Raw genomic sequence first — 24,243 nt, forward strand, 5'->3', positions numbered from 1 at the left:
CAGGTCTGACCAGTAGGTGGCAGCAACTTAGAAGGCTAGCCACTGGGAGAGTATGTAATGATAAAAGGAACAGGAAACTATAGGAGAGTAGCCAGTCTGGCAGTGGTTAGTGTCAGGAAAAGAAGCATCACTAAGAGGGAGAGATTATGCCTGAACGCCCAGAGGTGATTGTTATGCACTGCTGGTTGAAAAGTTGAGATGACTTGAAAACCAGATCCAGACTTCCATACCTAATTTGTGAATTTTACAAATTTATACCTTCTCATCTAAATGGGCAAACACTAGCCTGTGTAAGGGTCCAATATGGTCTCTCATTCTGTTGAGGTATTCATAGCTATTGCTTATTTTTAAAAGTATTCTTCCCTGAAAGCAGAGTGAAATCTGCAATTAGTTGTTTATTTGTGGTAGTTAACTATTCCAAAAAGCTAAAATTCCAGTGATAGCACAAAACCCAGTGATGGAATATATTTTAAGGAAGTGGTAGGACAAGCATTTTGAAATTTAGTGTAGATGATTAACAACTAAAATGTATTGAGCAATAATTTGCCTGTGGGGAGCAAAACCACAGGGCCAACAAAATACTCCAAATCACCATCGCATACCTATAGCGTTTTGTTTTTTTCAACTTTATAGGTGAGTTTCTAGCATTGTATCCCTGTCCCACAGGGTTACAAGGTGCTGGGGAGACAAAATGTCTCATATCCCTAAAGTGTGGAGCTGGTGTCAGTGTTTTAAACAATTGGAGCTTCAGTTTGTCTAGTAACTATCTAGTTTTTATACAGTGAGAATGATTGATTGAGTTCTGAGTTCTGAGGCCTGCACTGGGTGAAGTCAGGGCACTTTGAAAATAATCATAGGAACATTCAAAAGTTCAAGGTGGTGTGAGACAGAGGCATATGAGCAAAAACAAATATATAGCTTGGCCAATGAATAGAGAAAATGTAGTTTGTAGATAAGGGCAAGGAAAGATTTGGGTAGAAATAGAGAAAGAGACATACTGTTATCATTTATACAGATACTTCCTGTAACAAATTGCTTCATAAAAAATGGTTCCAATTTGTTCAGAATCCTGCCCTGATGAAAAAATTTTCAGACCTTTATAGGAAGATTGGGGGGGGGGGGGGGGTACAGATAAGAAAAACAAATATTCTAGGACTCACGATCACTAAGCATAACATGAGGAAATAAAATTCAGCAGAATTGCACTTCATGCAGTCAACTATACAAGCACCATGTTGCAGTTGGACAGTTGCACCTACCTTTTTGCATGAGGCCTATATTTATCATCTGCCTTTACCAGGTGGTAGGAATAGGCTCCCATTGTGTGTGCGGCTGCAGGTGCTTGCTGTTATACCAACTAAATCTTGCAAAGTTGAAGGTAGTATAAAGGTGGCCATACACAGGCTGATAAAAGTTTCGGTCGAAGTTGGCAGATTATTGGCCCACATATGGGGCCCTCAGATGGGCTTCGATGAATATCTGCCCGAACATGAAGCATATCAGAGAGAGATCCGCTTGTTTGTTAACTTTGCCAAATAAGCAGATCTTTCAGTGTATGGCCAGCTTTACTGTAGGCCGGTGTCCCACCTCATTTTTCTTGGTACAGACTACAGTATGTGTGTATCACTGTTGTTTTCACATCCGGTGTCTGGCACAAAATTCTTCATCTGATTTAGGCTACGTAATTGCCTTTTAATATTGGGAAGGGATGTTCCAAAAAAAATTGAACAGCAATTTTATTTAAACATCAGTAAATTAAACCTTTCACCCTTTACAATTTTTTAAATTGCAGTATGGATTATTACTATCCAATGTTTATATGTAGTGGTCCAATTGGGTTTTTGGGTCAGAATATACAGTACAGTCAAACACTACAAAGACCAATTTTAAGTTCCTGGTTCTACACTATTTTTTAATAGCTCAACCCATTTTAATTAGTAATTTTTCTGGATTTTATACCTTGCATTCCTGCGTTTTACACTAAAAAACACCTGTAAATCCTCTGTGAATTATATTTTAAGGAGATTAAGCTGTCATAGAAAACAGAATTATATCTTGCAATGAGTCCTTTTGTAAATAATGAATTCCATTTAGTTTGGCCACCTGCAAATGACTTATTGCTGTATGTTGTATGTGTGACTTTCATAAGCTGTAGTGTACAAATGATTGCTTTACAGGATAAACCTTGTCACTAACATAGTACTGTATTGCTAGTTAAAACTGACTCCTTTGCTTATTTAAGCTAAAGTTGCTTTATCATATTTCTTTGATTTTAGATTTTCTTGGATTTTACATCAAACAAATACATTATACTTATATGATTTAGAACTGTGGACCCCAACCAGTGGCTCATAAGCAACATGTTGCTCACCAACCCTTTGGATTTTGCTCTCAGTGCCCTTAAACCAGGTAGTTATTTTTGAATTCCTGACTTGGTGGCAAGTTTTGGTTGAATAAAAACAAGATTTACTACCAAATAAAGCCTCCTGTAAGATGATAGTGTGCACAGAGGCTACCTAATAGCCAATCTTATCCCTTATTAGGCATCTTTCAAGAGTAAGAAAGAATTATGACGCCATACGGAAAAGTCTGTAAACTCATTGTTAGGCAGTCAGTTAAAGGAGAAGGAAAGTTAAGATCACTGGAGGGGTACCAAATGTTATAACAGCTGACCTTGTACCCCAGGCTGGTGCTCCTTCTATGTGAGCACAGGTAGAGATAAACTTCTTCAACTTCTTCATTTGCAATGGTCCAAGGCCGACACATGCGCAGTGGAGCGCCCTTCCAGTGATTATTACTTCCCTGCTTATTTAAGCCATCTAGTCATGAAAAAATCTTTCCCATGGCCCAGCCCTATATGTTCTTGCTCACCTCAGAAATGGTCTTCACGTGCCATCATCAAACCATTCCTGCAATGCAAAAGAATTAGATCCAGACCATACAAAAACCAATACATTTAAATATGTCATTATTTGAATTACAGACTAGTGATTTAATTGATAAATTTGCACTTTGTACTTCAGTGTTAGAATTCCTTTCAGGCATTTACTGTATATAACTTACCCTGAGGACATGAACCTGGACTTCAATCAATAAAAGCTTTTAAAATAGTTGCTCACCTCAAGCACACGTGTATTCACTAAATATTTATAAATGACATAAAGTCAAAGGCCATAGAAAGGTTTAATGGGCTGAGCATATTAAACAATTGGGCAACAATGGCCTCCTGTTGATATTATTGCAAAAAAAAATCCATTGTAAGGGCGAGGCAGCCCTTTGTATGCCTGTCAGGATTTCCAGGTCAGTAGCTTTCTGTTACTATGGACGCATAGCAGGTTGCTATACAAAGGCATTGGTTGAAAGCAGTTAGTGGTATAATCCAGCCAAGTGTTCTGGTGACAGTGAATGATATGTTTATTTGATAGTTCAGCCGTGCCAGAACAGTGGTCAGCTAATGACATCTCCATGTTCAATTGTGTATGTTTTTCTCTGGGAACAAAGTGTTCTACGCACTTGGTAATTTGCATTATCTTTGTCAACACACAAAACCACTACTGTACAAAAAGGGCTCTATATTTGTTAAGGCTTTATACAACAGCATATTTACATATTAAAATACAGTGGTAATTATGAAGTAAAAGTAAATGATGGCTTCATACATCAACCAAAATACATTTCCTTAGCACTCCAGTTATTGGCTGTTTGCCATTGTGACAGAAACAATAAACTGTAAATGCAATATAAATGTACGTGGGGATTTCTCATAGGGCAAATGTCCTCTGTAACTAAAAATAAGAATCATTCTCTCAGCAGGGGACATAAAGTTCCTTGGACTGCTGATTTTAGCTGCCAGGAAAATTATATTGCAGCAGTGGCAAGAGGCAAGCTATCTATTCCACCTGAAATTAGACTGAGCTAAGGCTGCAATCCAAAAAAATGAAACAGGTAGACAAATGGTTTTATTAGATACATTTCAGCCCTTTCGAGAACTTTCGAGAACTTTAAAGCCCTCAAAGCCTTTAAAAATCATTTGGTATGTCTTGGAAACGTTATGGGAAAAACTGCAGTAATTTAAAGGGCCAGCTACTCACTTGTAAGTTTTGGACAATTTGAAGCAGAGCACAAATACTTTTTTCTCATACTAAAGGCGGCCATACACACTAATAACTGCTCGTTTGGCAAGGTCACCAAACAAGCGTATCTTCTTCCTATGTGTCCACCTAAGGTGGCTGATAGGATCCAATCATTTGGCCCTGGGGCCAAACAATCTAATTAAAACAACAGGCATAGGAGCTGTAGGGACTGCATCAATAAGCCGAAAAATCAAACCTGCATGATCGACCTGCATGATCGGGGGGCCCATACATGAGCATGCTGTGGCATGCTAATATGCTAGTAGAGCTCTCAGAACTCCACAGTTATTTAACATGACATAAAATTTTAGGCTTTTTTATTTTTTTATTACATTTTTATGAAATTTTGGAGGCTAGCCTGTGAGAGATAGCTTCATCCTCACATTTATGGGTTTTCCTAAGGATGACTGTATAACCATTGTGTTAAAAAACTGCTCCATCTGAGAAAGTAATTCCTTCAGATATTTGAATACAAGCTGTACAAGATCTGAACATTTCTGTTATTCCCTTAAAATGAGTAATGACAGCATGCACACAGTTTTCTAGTAGGATGTCACATTTGTTTTAATGATTAGTCACATAAAGAATGAGTTGAATAATTATTCATCATTGCAATGGCACTTTTATACATTCATACAATCCCATCACCCACCAGGTTTTTTGAGGACTTACAAGTAAACTGAAAACCATCTAAGCATTATTTACAGTGCCAAATATTGACTCATTGTATGATGGCAGCTTTTTTCTATTGCAGTTGCTTATTCTTATAGAATTTGAGGATTTCAGAGCTTGCGCTCCATCTTGTAATTTTGCACACTGTTTCTCCACACTATTCAGACCCTCCTAAACTGTAAGCCCTACAGAGAGGGACCCTATTTCTTCTTTTGTCACTTAACACTTAAACAGGTTATTGACCTGTAAAATAACTTTTAGTGTGATGTAGAGAGTTCTATTCTGAGACAGGTTGCAATAGGTCTTCATTTTTTATTATTTGTGGTTTTTGAATTATTTTGACTTTTGTTAGCATGTCTCCAGTTTTAAATTTTGGCAGCTATCTGGTTGCTGGAGTCCAATTTAACCTAGCAACCAGGCAGTGGCTTGAAAGAGAGATAAGAAAATGAATAGAGGAGAGTCTACTTAAAAGATAAGTAATAAAAAGTAACAATAACAATAAAACTGTAGCCTTGCAGATTAATATTTTTTGGCTGCTGGGGTTCGTTGATACCCATTTAATGGCTGGAAAGAGTCAGAAGAGGGAGTCAAACATTTAAAGGAAATGGCAAGCCAAAATTTATAAATAGTACCAATGGATAGAGCTACAATTGCTAAAGAAAAACGCCACCCTTTTGGCTCAATTACAGCATAAAAAATGTTTAAAAACTTACTTCTAAGTTTGTGCTCTCTGCAAAGAATGGCGCGGCCATTTTGGAAATGGTAAGCCCACTTCCTTGCCATCACTATCTACACTGCGCATGCGCAACCTTCTCTCCCCCTTCCCCCCCAGAGTGCGCCCTCCTGTGCGCATGAGCAAACTTTCCTTCCCCCCAGCCTAGGCGCGCGTCCGAGCGCGCTTCTAGGGTCCGGCTCAGGGGATTTGATTGACAGGGAGCGCGCCTGCTTGTGCGCGCCCCCAGAAGAGCCAACTGCGCATGTGCAACTTAAATTACAAGTCCTCAAGTCTGGCCAAGCGCGAGGGATCATGGGAAATTTTATCACACTGCTCCTAGGATTTCTTTGCGTTTCTGCTTCGGTTCTACTAAACTGTGGAGATATGGGGAGACTTAAGGGCACCTTTGACACAACAGATGGTAAGCCTGCAGCCTGAAATTAACTCTTATCTAGCCTTTCCTTCTCCTTTAATAAAAGTTAACAATTAAAAAATGAAGACCAAGTTTATATTTGCTAGGAATAAGCCATTCTGTAACATTTTTTTTTAGTGCTACTGCAATTCACAAATCTTGGGAAGGATCATCTCTTTTGCATTTACATATACTGAAAGTGAATATTATCCACTATCTCTAGGAGGTTCCATGTAGCCTTTAGCCAAGTCTCCTTGTAATGTTGTAATATTATGTATGTGAACAACTGATTTTGCTTGTGTTTGCTGATTATGTGATTGTGTTTTTAAGCTTTTGAGTATATGATATTTTACACAGAAAACATATTAGGTTATAACCTGGTGAACGTGGGTAATGGAGATGGAAGAATCTCAGGTCCTACACACCAACAAGGAAACTAGTGATGGACGCAATCACCTACAAATGTACAAATGTAAAAAATTTGCAAAACGCATTTTGTGGGTTTGTAGTGAAACCTGGCAAAACATTGCTCATCACCATGGAGAGATTTTTTTTTTAATGGTGAAATGCAATAGGGCTTTTAGCCACTAGAGGGTGGGAGAACAGAAGAGAAAGCTCTTTGGACATTTGAGAGAGCAGGCTACTGGCTGTTTATAAATACTTTAATTGCAGATTCATTTTCATTTTTTAAACCCGTTATTCTACTATACATATGGTTTACGTTAAGATATTCTGCTCCTTTTTAAATAGATTATACATTATTACCTGTCCCAGTGGAGTTTACAATCTAAGATCCCTATCATATTCACTATTGTCAGGGGCCAAATAACCTACCTGTATGTTGTTGGGGGAAACAGTGCCACAAGAGAACATACGTACTCCTTGGAACCAAACACATCAGTGCTAACTACTGCACTATCATTTAATTAATATAAAGGTATGGGACCTTTTATCCAGAATACTCTGGGATTTTCCAGATAAGTGGTCTGTCTATAATGTGAAACTCCTTACCTTAAGTCTATTGAAAAATCATTTAAATACTGATTTAACTCAGGATTGTTTTGCATACTGAATTCTTGCTTATTTATAAGCTTATGTGGTAAACTCGTGCTATTAAAAATTTGAATACCTTGAATTTTCGAGTTTACAAACTATAATAAAACTTGAAAACACGAATATCTCGAATTAAAAATATTGCTTGACTGCCTAGGGCAACCAAAAACACAAGCAAACATTAATTCTCCTCCCTATTGTTGTGAAGAAACATGTGGCTTTGAGTGTTTTTGAACATTAAGAGCTTGTTTTTGGCTTCACCAGGGATTCAATTTTTAGTGTTTTTTACATGTGCCCTTGGAGCTACAAACTGATCAGCTGACCAAATGCTTGAAATCTCCTAAAGAATTATAAGTGCCCAAACAACAACACAAAAAAATGACGACAATATTTACTAATCTCTAATATTTTTGCTTTCTAGGGATATATTAATTAGCTGTAATCAAGATGAGGCGGAGTAGGACGATGTCTTTCCTTACTAATGAGGTATGAAAACTTTTAATGGTTTGTATTTTTATTTGGCTAGACTTGTAATACAACCCTTGGAAAAATATATTTCTTTGAACCTTTTAAGTGGCCACTCATTACCAGTGCCTTTCATTTAGCCAACAAGAACCATTAAAGGGATACTGTCATGATTTTTATGGTATTTACTTTTTATTTCTAAATTACACTGTTTACATACCAAATAATTCACTGTACCATTCACTGTACCATTTAAAATTTTATTCTTGAAGCAACAAATGTATTTTTTTAGTTGTAATATTGGTGAGTAGGCAGCCATCTCAGTGCATTGTGTCTGATTTCCCATGACAGTATTCCTTTAAAGCATGCTGTGGCCTTACCAAGAAGAACATAACTATCATTGCCCAATCATCTTCAACTTAAATATATACAGATTTTCATAGTGTCGTTGGCACAACCCTTGTAGTAATTCTACGGTCCTCTTATGAATTGGGTGGTTATATTGGTTTTGTTTATACTGCATTTGTAGATGAGCCCTGGCTTATGCATATACATAAGCAACCATTGGTCTGCCTGGTGTAAAGTAGCAGATCTATGCTTCATCAAACACTAGGCAGACCAGTAATCACATGCTCTTGTGCAAGACTTTAGCTCATGCAACTGCACGTGGGCCTGGTGATGGTGGAGAAAGCCAGCAGGGGATGCATCTTCCAGCTATTAGGCTATAGGCCTGTCTTGCCTAAAGTACCATGGTTGAATGAATTTGGGCAGGCAGCAGAAAGCTGTAAGTTTATGATGCACATTTATACATCAAATGCATATGTGGTTTGATTGTTAGCTGTAACTGTACTTTAGTACTGCATTTTTTTCTGCTGGTACTCATCAATTGGCTTTTTATGCTTAAAGAAGATATGGTATCTAAATTCTACAAAACTGCACCTTTATTATTGGAATTCTGTATTTTACACAAATACTGGCAGAGTTGGCCCTCACCCTGTAAACTAGCAGCGCTGTGAGATACTTTCTCATCCTATTAGCTGTTATCACTTGTGTCACAGACAAATCTTAATGTCTTTCTTCATAAAGCAAACCTGAAATTTACAGACAACTGCTAATAGATCTTAGATCATCTTTATATTAATTTTATATGTAGCCAAAGTAATTTTAACATCAGCATTTAGAAATCGTATTTTTGCCATTATATGTAAGTATATGCTGCATATTTCTAGTAAGCATTATATATAAATCTTCTTTGCCTTTTAAATATTTGCTGATTCATTTCCACTTTAATTTTGCCTTTATTATATTATGCAGTCTGTTCCTACTTTGATAATCCAATATTTCGTTCTGAAGAGCTTGGATATTGGTAATGCTTACTTTATAATTTGTTTGCCAAGAACAGTTACATCGGCATGCCCTTTTTACCTTATTTATAATGAGCTTATCCAAATTTTCTGTTAGAATTCTGTGTAAATTAATTGAGGATCTGTTCCAAACGTCTAATTTATCTGTCATTCTTGTTCATGAGGCTGGGATTCCCTGATTCAGCAGTTCCTGCTAGTTGAAGAATGATTTATGAATATCTATTGTAAAATACAATGGTCAATGAAAGGCCTTAGCTACGGTGTTTACCATATGGTTCTGGCTATAGATAGGAAGCCCTTTTCTTAAATTTAAAAACCTTTTTTGGCACTAGATTAGTGATATATGTACCATTATTGTGTATAGGACACAAGACAGGCACGTAGTTGTACCCTTGGATGTCCTCAATTTTGTGCAACACTTGGGCCGGGGGTTGCAAGATGCAGGAGAGCCATTTAGTGGATCTTTATAGCAGGGGTTATTCATCACAAGGTGCAAATAGCAGCTTGCATCAAATGACTGCCCATGACTGCAAGTGCTCCACGAATTTGTCCTAAGGGGGGCAAATCTTAAGGATCCAGTACATGTATCTGAAGGATTTAAACATTGAGCCTGCATGCTGTGGGAAAACTACTAGTCGCATAGCACTCAACATATGAGAGGAACCTTAGTAGCATACTTGTGTTAGTCGCACAGTGGTCTCCTTCAAGAGACAGTCTATTAACATAAAAGTTTTATTTAGAGAAATTCTAGTTGAGTGAAACTCTCTTTATATGGGAGTCAGCTTGAAAGTAACTCTTTAGTGACATAACAGTCTCTTTGGAAGAGAAACTCACAGGTGGGCCATTAAGTGCACCATGATGTGAGAGTGCATGGGCTCCCCAAAACTTTACTCCCTCCCCCTCCAATATCAGGCCACTTACACCCGTTTTGGGCCACTCCCTAACTCTATCCACAACCTAGACTTAAGGTGGCCATACATTATATGATTAGTTTGTTTAGCGAGATCCCCAAACAAGCAGATCTTTCCCGGATATGCCCACCTAAGGTGGCCTCCATTATCCCTTTATACTCCTCACTCTCTACTTTTAGCTGCTGCTCTTAACACCATTTTCATCAGCTGCTGTAGCTTGTGCCCCCATTCATTTGTCTTTATGAACTGCTTTTAACTGACTCTAACCTTCACCCCAAGTATGGCTTTATACTAACCCCCACACAACAGCATGCCACAGCCCCATAAATAGTGACTGTCTGTGTCACCCTAGAGCAGCCCCTCTGGTATTCTATAATCTAGATTGCCTGTTTGGGCCTGCCTGAACTTGCCATCGTTTTAGTACCTATAGGGTAGTAACAATGTACATTGTGGCCTAACTAACAAACTTTTCAAGTCACAGCCTTCTATTACCATAACCTCCTTGAGAACTGTCAAAAAACAACAGTCCACACAAACATCAGTGATATATCATATGCTCCACTGAGATATGAACCCATGACCATAAGCACTGCAGGTAAACACTTTTTTTTGTTGTACAGCAGGAGCCAATTTATCAAGTCAGAAACCAGCAGGGGTCATATGACCTTTTGACAGAGTTCTGAAGTGTTTATTATATGACCTTGCTACTGCGTTGGACTGCTAAGTATATCAGGTGTGAAGAGGCAAAGTCTGTTCTTAAAGGCAACCTAGTTGTTAAAGGGGAACCAAAATTTGTTTAAGAGCCGCACACAACATAGAAACCCCTAATAAACCACTGTAATCTCTTAATCTCTTATTCAAAAGTATGAATAAATACCATTCTTATATGCTGAAATCCAGCTCCAAAACAATACTTCTCTTCCTGCATTATTTGAAATCCTGTAACAACTTCTCCACAGCTTAAGGTGGCCATACACGTAGCAATAACGACTATTGGTTGTTCAGGGCTGCATCGTCAGATATGGAGGTAGAAACAATAGAAATTCTACTTCCACCTGCCGATTCAGCCCTAAATGTAGATATCAAAATCTTTTAACCTGCCTGATTGACGAGACGACAGATATCTGCAGCCTTTGCGATATCGATCGACTCATCGAGCCCCCATACACGCACCGAATATCGTACAAAACTAGGTTTCATATAATAATGTTGTGTCGAGGTGCGTGTATGGCGGCTTTACAGACAGCATGCAGTAACTACATAACCCACATTGCATTGCACTGTGATTTTACTTTCCTTATTGACATCATGTGTGCAGGGAATTGTGTGATTTGGTTGATGCAGGCTGAAGGCAAGCTGAGGACAGGTGACTACTGTTACATTTTTTTTTGAGATTTTCAAATTATGTATACTGTTTTAAATTATGTTTAATTTAAAAAAGCTTAACAAAAGCAACATGTTGCTCACCAACCCTTTGGATGTTGCTCCCAGTGGGCTCAAAGCAGGTGCTTATTTTTGAATTTCTGGTTAGGAGGAAAGTTTTGATTGCATAAATTCCCAGTGTAATTGCCAAACAGAGCCTTCTGTAGGCTTCTAGTCATCACAGGGCTATGAAATAGCCAATTATTGCTCTCATTGGCACCTCCAGGAACTTTTTTAATGCTTGTGTTGCTCTCCAAAACTTGCTCTAAGTTCTTGAGTTCTTGAAAGGGTGAGTGGGATCAGCCCACTGGTGAGTGAGCAGGGGACTGGGATATGAGGAGGTGTCAGGGTAGCCAACAGAAGGGGGTGTTCTGGCAAGTAGGAGCTCAGAAAAGATACTTACCTTGGGCACCAGTACCTCTTGGCCCAGTTTGATGCTTTTTGAAATGCTTACCTAAGTCGTGCAGGACTTTCAGGCAAAAAGTTGATCATCTGCAGGTTGAAGAATGCATTAGATCTTGCAACAGGTTACATTCCATCAACAGTTTTTATTTCTGAGCTGCTTACCTTAGAGTGCAGTTGATTTAGTCTAGACGTTTGCACTCAGGTGGTTGCAAACAGAAACCTTGCTATAACACAGGGACTCTCACAAAGTGCTGAAGAGTACATCATATGACCCAGACTTCATTTTTTTTTTTTTTTTTGGTTCAGGTAAGTTTATTAGTGTATAGTTAACTTGTGAATAAAAACATCAGTACAATCTTCTTACAACAGTAAGATTTACAGCCAGTTTACATTGGAGTTATCATATATTTATAACAGGATATTTACATATTTTCTAGGATCCATAAGTGCCATATATAAAAGGAGAAGGAAAGTCTAATAAAGAGTTAATCTCAAGCTGCAGGCATACCTTCAGTTCTCTCAATAGTGCCCTTAAGTCTCCCCATATTTCTTCCATTCCATGCTTATGGCTGTGCTTATGGCTGTATTTACATAGACCTTTCTGATAAAGCTTACCGTATATACTTGAGTATAAGCCGATCCGAATATAAGCCGAGGTACCTAATTTTACCTTAGAAAACTGGAAAAACGTATTGACTCGAGTGTAAGCCTAGGGTGGGAAATGCAGCAGCTACTGCTAAATTTCAATAATCAAAATAAATACCTAAGCTTTGAGTATTTCAGTCAGGATGTCGTTCACCAGTTGTACATTGCTCTCCTTGTGGTTATTATGTGCACCAGATCCGGTTGGAGGGGCTCGTTCATTACTATTATGCAAATACAGTAAAGCATTGTGTTGTATAGAATGTCAGAGAGTGGACAGACACTGACGCTACACAGAATGGATGGCCTGCACTGAATTATAAGTTATAGCGGACTAAATTGTGAAGAGAAAGTTTAGGGGAGATGCAGCATCTTAAAGGGGTGGTTCACATTTCAATCAACTTTTATTATGTTATAGAATGTCCTATTCTTAACAACTTTGCAGTTGTATTCTCTGTAGTTTTTGAGTCATTTTCCTTCCTCTCCTGCCTCTTTCCCAGCCTTTAAATGGGGGTCACTGACCCTGGCAGCCAAAAACTATTGCTCTGTGGGGCTACAATTTTATTGTTACTTTATATAATTTATCTTTCTATTCAGTCTGCCTCCTATACATATTCCAGTCTCTTATTCAAACCACTGCCTGGTTGTAGGGCAACCATATAGCCGCTAAACACCAAAATGGAGAGCTGCTGAACAAACAGCTAAATAATGAAGACCAATTGCAAACTGTCACATATTAAAAGTTAATTGAAAGGTGAACCACCCCTTTAAGTAAAAGAAAATATACTGAGGTGGACATGTAATATGCAAATTCTTGTGTAAAGTAGGCCTTAATCAGATTTTCTCTTACCTTGTTACTCCTTCAGATCCGCAGCACACAGACTTACAAAATTTGTTCTGAAATGCCAAGTCCAAATGAACGAGACGTCTGGAATATTTTACTTGGGCAGCCAGTGAGTGTGCAGCATATTTGTCGGATTGTAATTAGAAAGACCTTTCAGACTGAGTCTGATGAGAAAGTGATAAAGCAGAGGAAGGGCGAGAGAGCTTGGATGGGGGAAAGATAAGTGAGAGGGAGGAAAAGTCATTGAAAAAGAATAATGATATTTTACAAAGAGGCTGAAATGTAGATATAAAAGAAGAGTTATAGTTGCCTTTGTCTTGTTGCAAGGTGTGTGCATTTTGTTCTTAATTTGTTTGGCACAGAATTGGATTAAATAACATTGTGTGCTCTTCTCTCATCTAAGTATCTATTCATTTCACTTCTATGTGCATATTGATTCCCATCAAATTATACTTTTCCCCAGATTCTTTATTGTGTATGTTTATTAAATAATGCATTGCCAACCCGTCTTTAATTCAATAATAAATGACTTCTCTGGCTAGAATCTGTTATAGGGAAATTAGATTGTAAATAAACTGCGTGATTGAAGTGATTGATTAGAAGTACAAGAATTAGATCTGTTATCTGGAAATCCGTTATTCAGAAAGCTCAGAATTACGGCAAGGCCAACTCCCATAGACTCCATTTTAATCTTACACTTCCATTTTTGCACAATGCTGCAACATAGACATTCTGGCCCAATCATTGAGGTGGATTCAGTTCTTGGCATATGCACTTAATTTCAGTCTTAGAGAAGCAAGAAAAGTCCTATGTGGTTGACTAATACTTTTGTCAGGGAAGACGTTAGGCAAAATGTGGTTACATGTTGGCCACTTAATAACGGGACTGCAATATACTATGGAATGTCTTCAAGGCAGTAACTAAAGGATTATTTATTAAGGCTATTCATATTGCAAGATTTGATCAGGATATTGTTCAGATACAGCAATCTGTGTGTTTGAGGGAGCAAGAATTTGCAATTAACTCAAAAACCCAAGAAAATGCAAATCTGGCTTCAGTCATAGCAAGATTTTGACCTGTTCCTTCTTGAATTGGTGTAGCTCAGAAACTGCAGTCATTGCACAAAAAATGACTTTCTTTTCATGGCTCCATGCACTTTCATATACAGTTGCTGTGATTGGCTATTTTGCCTTCAAAGTGCTTCCAAATTTAGTGCAAGTGCGCCCAATAGTGTAGGGAAGATATGGGGGCCCTGGGGTTGTGGTGCCTGCTGAATGATTCTTCTACCTCCTGCTACTTGCTTGATAAGAGTGCCCATGAGTGGGAGCCCAGCACAGTCAGTAATTATTACATGATGAAATTTGGTGTTGTTATTTGTAATCATTTATTTGTGGTATAGGAATGTCATAATGTATATTGTTTCTGTGTACAGTGGTTTGATGTCATTTTTGGAAGTCCCAATAAAGAATGACTTTAGAGAGTGTGGTGGTTATTATACAACCTGAAGTAAGTGCAGTGGCCAAAGCAACTGTTAGAAACTTCCTCAGGGGGGCAGCCATAGACACTACTTAATTTGCAGTTGGGACATCTGTGGTTTTGGTTACAAAATAGACTCATCTTATTAGAATTCACAGGCTTGCAACTGTTTGGCTCAGAGCTCAAATGGTTTATACTGGAGGTCAAATATTGAAAAGGTGCATTCTTTCTAAAGTCAAAATGCCAAATAGGATTTTGACAAGAGCATTTAGCACAACAGATACTAGTCTTTTAGTGGCATGTCTGATAGACCTTTCAGGTCCCGGAATCAAAATTAGCAAGGTTCAGACCTGCCTGGCAGACGCAAAAAAGGGAATTTAAGACTCCTAAAGCAATATTTCCATGCCATTATTCTCCAAAAATACTTTAAAAATCAATATAGGAGAGTTTGGTGTGGCAATTTTGTGGAGAATTGTTTTCACCCTCTTGTAGCAAATTACCCAAAGGATCTCTGTTTTACTGTATGTATTACTTATAAGGCTACACGTAGGGTTTTCTCCACCAGCATCCCATGCTTAGGGAGCACTGGCACAACATATGTCTGCCAGTTCACATGGGTCGGATTTCAACAAGTGTACATTTTAGGTCAAAGCTTTGCCCATATGACTACATTTCATTTTTCCACTAGAGCCACGTTTTTGTGTTCCCCTTCTGATGTGCTTGTACCTTTAATATGTGGGAACAAGCAAAGGTCTGCTAGTTCTGATTGGACAATATAGAATAGTGTGACATCACAGGAAAGGGAGTAGCTGAACAGGAAGTTAGATTTTTTACCTTGAGTCTGCTGGATGACAGTCCAAAGAATAAGGGAATGTTCTTGAAGATTTCTAGAGATTTAAAAAAAAAGAGACAAAGATGTAGTTCATACCATTTCAGAACAAACCATATCTGTCAATTCAGTCCCTCTTCTACTCATATTCAGTCTCATGTTCACACCAGTGCCTGGTTGCTAAGGTAAACAAGACCCTAGCAACCAAAAAGCTGCTGAAAAACCAGATGGGGGAACTGCTAAACAAAAAGCTAATTGAAAAACCACAAAAAATATGACCCCTTTAACCAAAACAGATTGAAGGAAGACAAATTAGGTAGATTGAGAATGATGAAAGTAGCATCCTTTCTAGTTCTCCTTGGGTTTGGCTTGATTATCCAAATCAATGTTAGAATTTTGGGTTAAGCGAACAAAGACAAGAAGAACAATTTACTAGGTAATCACAACTGTTGGAATTCTGGAAGGAAATACATGGTGTAATTTAAGGGCAGGACAGTTTTAGGGCTCTGGTACTCAGGGAGATTAGTCGCCGCGACAAATCTCCCTAATTACGGGCAACTAATCTCCCTGATATGATATCCCACCGACGAAAATGTAAATCGCCAGTGGGATGGCATACACGGCGGCGCAACTTCGGTGATCGCGCTGCTGCGTATGCCATCCCACTGGTTATTTACATTTTCACCGGTGGGATGTCATATCGGGGAGATTAGTCTCCCGCAACAAGGGAGATTTGTCGCGGCGACTAATCTCCCCGTGTACCAGAGCCCTTAGGTGGCAATCCTATCCCTAGAACAAATGTTGTTTGCTGGTGATAGATTCCTGCAAACACTTCTTTGTTCTCTGGGAGATTACCACCTACCAACAGCTAATGGGAGAGTAGCCCACACCTAGCAGTTGCTTTTATGAAAGCCTCTTTATGTCATGGTGTTTACAGACTAGGTTCATTATAATAGAGGTAGAGCTGTCTTGGCGCAGCCTTTGTTGTTGTGGATCCTCCAAATGAATGTGCTCTGAGTTGGATGGTATTAATATTAAAATTTTATAGTGGACAGAAATCAACTAATAATCATGTAAGATTTGCTGAAAGTTATTAATGGGTAATAGTTCATCTTAAAGGACAGTTACAAACACTGGGGGGGGTGCCAAAACTGCACAGGCCTGGGTATATGTGATGAAGCAATCCACTTCCTTCTTCAGTCTTCTCGCATACTCAATGGAGTGAAAAGCCGAACTTTAACAAAAACAAAAAGGCCAAAATCTTTGGCTATAAGACATGCTCATTTAATGAGTTATGAGCTCATATCAGGAGAGTTTACAGACACATTTCATAAGAAGGACAATGTGAGTTTGATGTCCTACATGTAGTCATAACAAGATTAGCTGCAATGTTTTGTAACTTACTGATATAATAAAACCATTGCAGAAGTTTGCAAAGAGAAAATGCAAGATTTAATTTAAATATTGGGGTAAGACCAACTGGATATATTGGGGCACAATTATATCCTAAGCTGAAGAAAAGGAAAGAGAAAAGCTGAAATATCTAACCGTTTTCGGTGCTGACAACCACAATTAATAGATTCATTTCTGTAGAAACTTATAAGGCCTGAAGGCATTCTGTTATAAACCTGAGGAAACTTTTAGACCATAAAATATTTGTTGCAAGATATACCACATTATGGAAAGATAATGGAAATACTATAACTAAATCTTGCTGCCCTGTCTTGATGTATGTTCATGGGTGCTCTGTGAATCAATGCAAGGAGAGACACAAAGGCCTGGCAGAATCTGCCAAGAAAAATTTAATTTGAGTTTGTTAAAACACTAGACCTGCTTATAGGCAAGGATCTGATCTTCTACAGTTCTCAAGAACCATCTGGTGTGATCTACTAATAAAAGATCATCTAAGTAAAACAGATGAGGAATATATACTGTACATATTAACATAACAGTGAAGTTAAGGTAAGTACAGTAAAGTTGAGGTAAATACAGTGAAGTTAAGGTAAGTACATAGTTACATAGTTACATAGGGTTGAAAAAAGACCAGAGTCCATCAAGTTCAACCCATCCAAGTAAACCCAGCACACACAACCCACACCTACCAATCGATACACTCACATACATAAACTATAAATACAACCACTAGTACTAACTGTAGATATTAGTATCACAATAGCCTTGGATATTCTGCTTGTTCAAGAACTCATCCAGGCCCTCTTAAAGGCATTAACAGAATCTGCCATTACCACATCACTAGGAAGGGCATTCCACAACCTCACTGCCCTCACCGTGAAAAACCACCTACGCTGCTTCAAATGGAAGTTCCATTCCTCTAATCTAAAGGGGTGACCTCTGGTGCGTTGATTGTTTTTATGGGAAAAAAGAACATCCCCCATCTGCCTATAATCCCCTCTAATGTACTTGTACAGAGTAATCATGTCCCCTCGCAAGCGCCTCTTTTCCAGAGAAAACAACCCCAACCTCGACAGTCTAACCTCATAGTTTAAACCTTCCATCCCCTTAACCAGTTTAGTTGCACGTCTCTGCACTCTCTCCATAATAAATACAGTAAAGTTGAGGTGAAGGTAAAATACTTGATAATATACAAATAATAAGCAGTATAAACAAATAAAAACAATGTAGGCATTAATATACATAAAGGTAAATAGACGTGCATAGTAAAATAATAAAAGTACATGGTACTTCAGCGAGGGGCAGAGTTCAATAACAAACAGCTGTGGGGAAAAAACCTTTCCCAAACCTACTGGTTTTGATCCGAAAGCTCCTAAAATGTCTTCAGGAAGAAAGGAGCTAAAAAAATCTATGGGCATTATATGTATAAATATACATAATCATTTTGGCATTCAGCATTTGCTAAATGTGACCTGTCCTATCTTTTCAACAAGAAACAGGGAACTGAACCAGCTTCTGTTCAAAGGATCTTCTGAAGAGATATTCCCTTTTGAGAGTATTTAACAAGATGTTTAATATGTGGAAGTATCATTGACTCTTGTCAAAATATCCCATAAAGTGAGGCCAAACATGCAGGAGGAAGTAACATTAAGGTAAATTCAAAGTCTAAGTCAGCCAGTGTAGCTGTGGCGAGACCTTCTTGACTGGTCACATGGTTGAAGGTTTAGCCAATAAATAGAGCTGCTCTCTAGAGCCAATTAGGAAGCAATGAGACAGGTTCAAGGCAAAACTTATTATCTAGGTCTTCTTGATCCACATTGACAAATAGCAGCAATGGACCAATAGCATTGGTCCATTGAACCACTTTAAACTGACAGGGAGAAACTGCATTTTCCGTAAGCATTAACAGAAAGGTTATCTGTCCTGCAAACTCACTCAGGAAAATAACGGTTTACTCAATTCTCTTGAGCCACTGAAATCTTGTCATTATTTATTGTCTTTTTTTAGTCTGTAGCAAATAAAGAAACTGCATCCTCCATGAACACTGAGGTAATACATCTGAATTCCCCGTTCAGCGACTTCCCTTCCTTTGATGTCACACTGCTCTATACTGTCCAATCAGCACTGAGCAGACCTGTGCTCACTCACCACATATTAAAGGAGAATGCAAGACAAAATTTAAAAAGCATACTGCCCAATAGTCCTCCTATTAATTAGTAAAAACGCCACACTTTTGGCTCACCTAATCAAATATTTACTCAGTCACACTTACTTCACATTTTCTAGAACAGGCAGACATCTCTAAAAAGGTATTCTCCCTTCCTTTCCCTCCTTGCTTCATACTGCACATGTGTTTCATTCCCTCCCCCCCTCCCCTCTGCCAGATCAGCTTCTGATTGGCTGGTGGGCATGTGTAGCTCAGAACAGCAGACAGGATCAAGTTACACACATGCTCAGAGAATAGGAAGGCTGCCGCTGGCACCTACAGGAAGAGGAGGGAGATTTCAGTGATGTCACTGTAATCTTCATACTGCTGTAGGCTGCCAGCACCATATCTCAGAGAAGCAAGCAGGGATCTGGGAATTTAGATATGCAGTAAGTACTTAAAAAGAATGCCTTTAGACTTACTTTTAATTTATATTAACCTTTCATTGTCCTTTAAAGGCACAAGCAAGTCAGAAGGGGAACACAGAAACGTGGCTGTTACTAGGTGGCAATCTCCCACAGAACGTTAGTTAGTTTTCCTTTAAGTTTTATCTAAACATGAAAATAACCCATAATGTATAAATGTGCTGTATGTAACTTATCCCCTCTAGCAGAATCCTTCCTATCATTTTTGTATTAGATCAGGAATGTTGTAATTTTCTAGCAATCTGTATGAATGCTGCAATTTCAGGTTGGATGACATAAAATGCTGAAGCAGAGCTCAATTACTGTTCCAGTTCAGCAGTTCAGAGACATAGAAGCAAATCAATCAAAAGGTCTGTATTGCATTGCACGGTTGGGCACCAAGTTCTTGGGTTAATAGCGAAGGGGCTCTTTAAAGTAACATTGCCTTCTAGGACCAAAGTATATTAATTGCAGTGACATTTATAAGAGGTCACATTACCTGTTCCCTCCATTTCAGTAATGAGTATGAAGAAAATACAATAACTTCTTTAACCATTGCTTAAAAAATATTCACGCTCTAACGCAATATTTAGATTTTTTTTTTATATATATATATGCAATAAAAATTATAAAGAAAGCTTTGTTTTTATATATTGCTTTTTATTTTCTTAAGCATTTGGGACAATGGTTGCCAGTGGTCACAGTGCTGCACATTTTTACAATACAGGCATGAGGAAGAACCACATGTTAAAGGGGATTTCCACCCAAAAACTGTTTTTGTACAGTGAACGAGAATGTAATTGTAAGCAACTACCCAATATATATGAATTAAACATATTAAATAGGTTATATTTATAAATGTAATTGCAATTAAAAGCATTATTTATTAACCCCTTCGTTACCTGTTACCTCATTTAGGACACTAAATGCAATTAACCCTAACTAACTGGCCTTAAGGCTAAATGTATTGGAATTTTTAGGACAGCACATACAGATTTAATACAAATGTCACCCTAACAAGTCTTCAGACTGAGTTACTCCACAGAGTAATATTTCCTGGACCACACTTAAGGTGCTTAATAAAGTGCTAAACATTGCTGCTAACTGGGATCAGACTCTGCTGGTTTGGCTAAATAATATGGAATGTATCAGAAGGAAAGTCAAACCTGTAATCTAAAGAAAAGATGAGCCATAAAATAACAGTATTTCATCCCTGAGTATGTGACAGGCTTATGTAAGGGCTCTACTAGGGACAGCCAATAAAATATTTAAAAGTTTTGAACACTTTAAGCTGAATGTTCTCTTTTTATTTTAATTAAATTCAACCTATATGGTTTCCAATATGTGAGCTGGGGAATTCATTTTGACTGCACATCAAAAAATAATTTTTATTATTTTCTTGCTCAGCATCAATTCAGATCACCTGCTTTTGTCAAGCAATAGATCAGTCAGGGGTTATGGTTTATGACAAGTATCAAATCTGTTTCAAAAGTTAATTGGCTCTGTATTTGAACTCTCAATCTTGCAATTTAGATTCAGGCCCATTTGCCTCAGTATAAAATTATGTGCAGAGCACCTTTTTACAACCCCAAAAAAAACACATGTTCCCAAATTATGTGCAGAGCACCTTTTTACAACCCCAAAAAAAACACATGTTCCCATGGACCACCAGGTTCATAATCTCCTATTAGCTATTCATTTATGTAATCTGCGTGTAGAGATTGTGAAATGAGCGCTCTATGAGGGGTAGGGACCCCTTGAAGGAACGGTAACACCAAAAAATAAAAACATAAAAAGTAATTAATATATAATGTACTGTTGCTCTGCACTGGTAAAAGTTGTGTATTTGCTCAGAAACACTATTATAGTTGATATAAATCAGTTGTTGTGATGCCACCCATTCAAACTGGAAAAAATGACAAAAGGCACATGTTACAAAAGCAGATAACAGATAAGCCCTGTAGAATGCCATGGGAATCTATGCAATTAATCTGTTCTGCTATGTCTGCTATTTCTAAAATGCTTTTAGAAACAAGGCTGGTGTTGGGGGTTAAAACAGTTAAAGGACTTTTCATTTTTTTAACCAATGTGGGCACTGGATCTTGTTTATAGAGATTTGCCCACTATAGGAAGATAGTTCTTCATTAGCCATCTTTAGAATAAATCCCTTGGCTCATAGAGATCTATGCAGTGGCAAGACCCTTGGGTCAAACTCCTGCATGGCCATGGAAAATATGTCATCCTTTAAACAAGAGAAACAAATCATTCATTTCTGCTCCAGGGCAAGTGGTTGGGAAGATGTGCTTCAACTACCAGTGGGGAGATTCCTAGTGCAGATTTAATCTTTTAGAAATGGAATTGTAATTACATATGAACTTAGACTAAATGGCAAAGAAGGATCAGTGTTTATTATTGGGCATCTAGGAATTAGAGATGCAACAAATCCAGGATTCAGTTCGGGATACAGTCAAAATTCTGCCTTTTTCAGTAGGATTCGGATTTGGCCAAATATACGTTCCTGGTCGAATCTGAATCCTTAAAATCCCATGACTTTTTGTCACACTAACACGAAAGTTGAAAGATTTTCACCGTGTGCTTCTCTTTGGCCCAGGCTTAGTTGGTATTCAGCCAAATCTTTCACAAAGGATTTGGGGTTAGGCCAAAAATCTGAAAATAATGGATTTGGTGCATCCTTACTAGGAATATGTAAGTAATTATTTAAACATAAAGTCCATGTACATGCATCTTGGTAATATCAGAAGTACATACATTTTAACAGTATTAGGTCCAAAAATAAACCTTTGATGTAGTAAACTTGGTAGACTTCAGTCAAATTATCTGAAAGGGATTCTCTTTATTTATGTATTTATAGGAACCAGTGTTTTGAAAACAGATTTAAGAATGAATTGGTTTTATGTACAGGGAGGGTACAATTAATCATCTGTTAGGCAACCTATACTCTAAGGTCACTGGGGCCACAGTGCTTATATAGTGACGGATGCTTTCTGAGACTTCTCCCAATTGGGGAGGGCCATTAGGGACAAGAGCAAGTCAGAGTGTGTCAGTTTAATATGATTTAATAGTAGTGACTGGCTCAGGGAAGGACTGTTCACCAATTACTGTGAGATCTTAGCACTTCAGTATTTGATTGATTATATATCACAATCGCAAAAACATTGGCCATGCAATTCATTGGGGAAAAAAATAATTAGCAGATAAAAACTGCTTATTACACCTCTCAGCATTCTAATACTTTTTAAAATCAAAATGTTTACCCACTTCCCCCAGTGTTTGGTTTTGCCAGGAAGTGTTTAACATATCGGAACAGTCAAAAAAAAATGTCATCCTATGGACTAAAAATCAGCCAAGCAAATTAATTTTATTCATGGTGTGTCCCAATAAAAGTCTATGGGAAATTCCTGCAACTCAGTAAAATCTTCACATCTTTTTATATTGATAAAACAATAACTAGCCACAATGGCATGTGATAGTCAGAATTGAGTGTCTACATTTTTTGGAAGGCCTATATGCATGTGTGTTGACAGCTTGTAAGATTATCTTGTGTATGTTCTGTTGGAGTCCAACTCATTCAGTCTGTAATGTGGACTATCTATGTTTTTAAAACTGAAATTAACTGGTTAAAAAAAAGAAACTGTCTCCTGCTCTTCTCGGAAATGTCAGTAATATTTTTTTTTTACTGACTCATTTTTAATTTTATCCCTTGTATGCTCAGCAGGATGGAAGAATTTTGATCAGTCTTACAGCCTTGCTCTGTGCCAGTATTGATTAGAGCCGAGATGGATATAGCCTTATGCAAGCTTATTGTCACATTACCACATGTGACTAAATCAGTATCTCACAGCCAGAAATAATCATATGTGAGAGATTGGACTATGGCACAATGACACTCCAGCTCTATGAGACTGTTCAATAAGGAGTGTATATTAGCCTCTTTCCTGTATAGTAACCAGTCCATTTAAATTTAATGGAAGATGCTTGCTGAGGCAGCTAATTCTCTAACAAAAGAAATCCTGTATCTCTATAACAAACATGAGCTACAGGTTTAGATTGAAAGCATTCATGCACACAGCCCAGATGCTCTCCCCCTAGTAGCCTAACCACATGTTTAAATGTACAACAACTCTTAGACACAGGGCTTGTTAAAGGGCCTGCATGTGTACAAAGGGATACTACTTATATGTAATATAATGGTAGGAATAATGCCACAAAGTATTCTAAGGCCACATTAACGTTAGAGACTAGACCTACCTATAGTGGCCACACAAGTTACAAGTTTCCTACATTGTCTCTGCAATCTGCATCCGAAAATACAAGTCACTCCCAGTGTGACTTGGCACTGCATGGGCGAAAATGGCAAATCTATGCCTCAGCATAAAGTATCACAGGATAAAGTTGGCCACATCATTAAATGGTGCAGCAATGAAACAGAACCCCTGGCCTTCATTGGTACAAAACTTGCCAGAATAACACAGCAAATGACTCTTAGCAGTAAATGGCACTGTGATCTGCAGTAGTAAATGTTACAGAGTTTTATTGAATTAAATAGCATTGTAACCCCCAGTAGTAAATGGCACAGTGACCTACGCTTTTCTTCTTCTTGTATTACTCAATTCCTACTTCAAGTTTTCCCTAATATTTCTTCGAATTTGTCCCTGATATCCTCCCACAACCATATTTTTCACCTGCCCTTTCTGCGCTGCCTTTTTTTGCTAAATATGGTGGCTGAGCTGAATGGGGGTGCCAAGGGCGATTCTCCATCTCATGCCACCTGAGGCAGACTTTCCAATGCTACCACAACTTGCTTAATTGGCTTTTCGGATCAAAATTACTAGGAATGCCTTTTTGTCGCCCCTCGT

General features: G+C 38.1%; 1 protein-coding gene across 1 annotated transcript in view; it reads left to right on the forward strand.

Moving 5' to 3' along the window:
* The window catches only part of pde4c (phosphodiesterase 4C), a 287,821-nt gene that overhangs the window by 38,809 nt on the left and 224,769 nt on the right, over positions 1 to 24,243 (forward strand). The window contains exon 2 of the mRNA XM_004910983.2: positions 7,407 to 7,471. Coding sequence (XP_004911040.1) covers positions 7,433 to 7,471 — 39 coding nt within the window. The 5' untranslated portion in view covers positions 7,407 to 7,432. The remainder of the gene's footprint in view (positions 1 to 7,406; positions 7,472 to 24,243) is intronic.

Source organism: Xenopus tropicalis, chromosome 1 (assembly GCF_000004195.4).
Source record: "Xenopus tropicalis strain Nigerian chromosome 1, UCB_Xtro_10.0, whole genome shotgun sequence".
NCBI lineage: Eukaryota > Metazoa > Chordata > Amphibia > Anura > Pipidae > Xenopus > Xenopus tropicalis.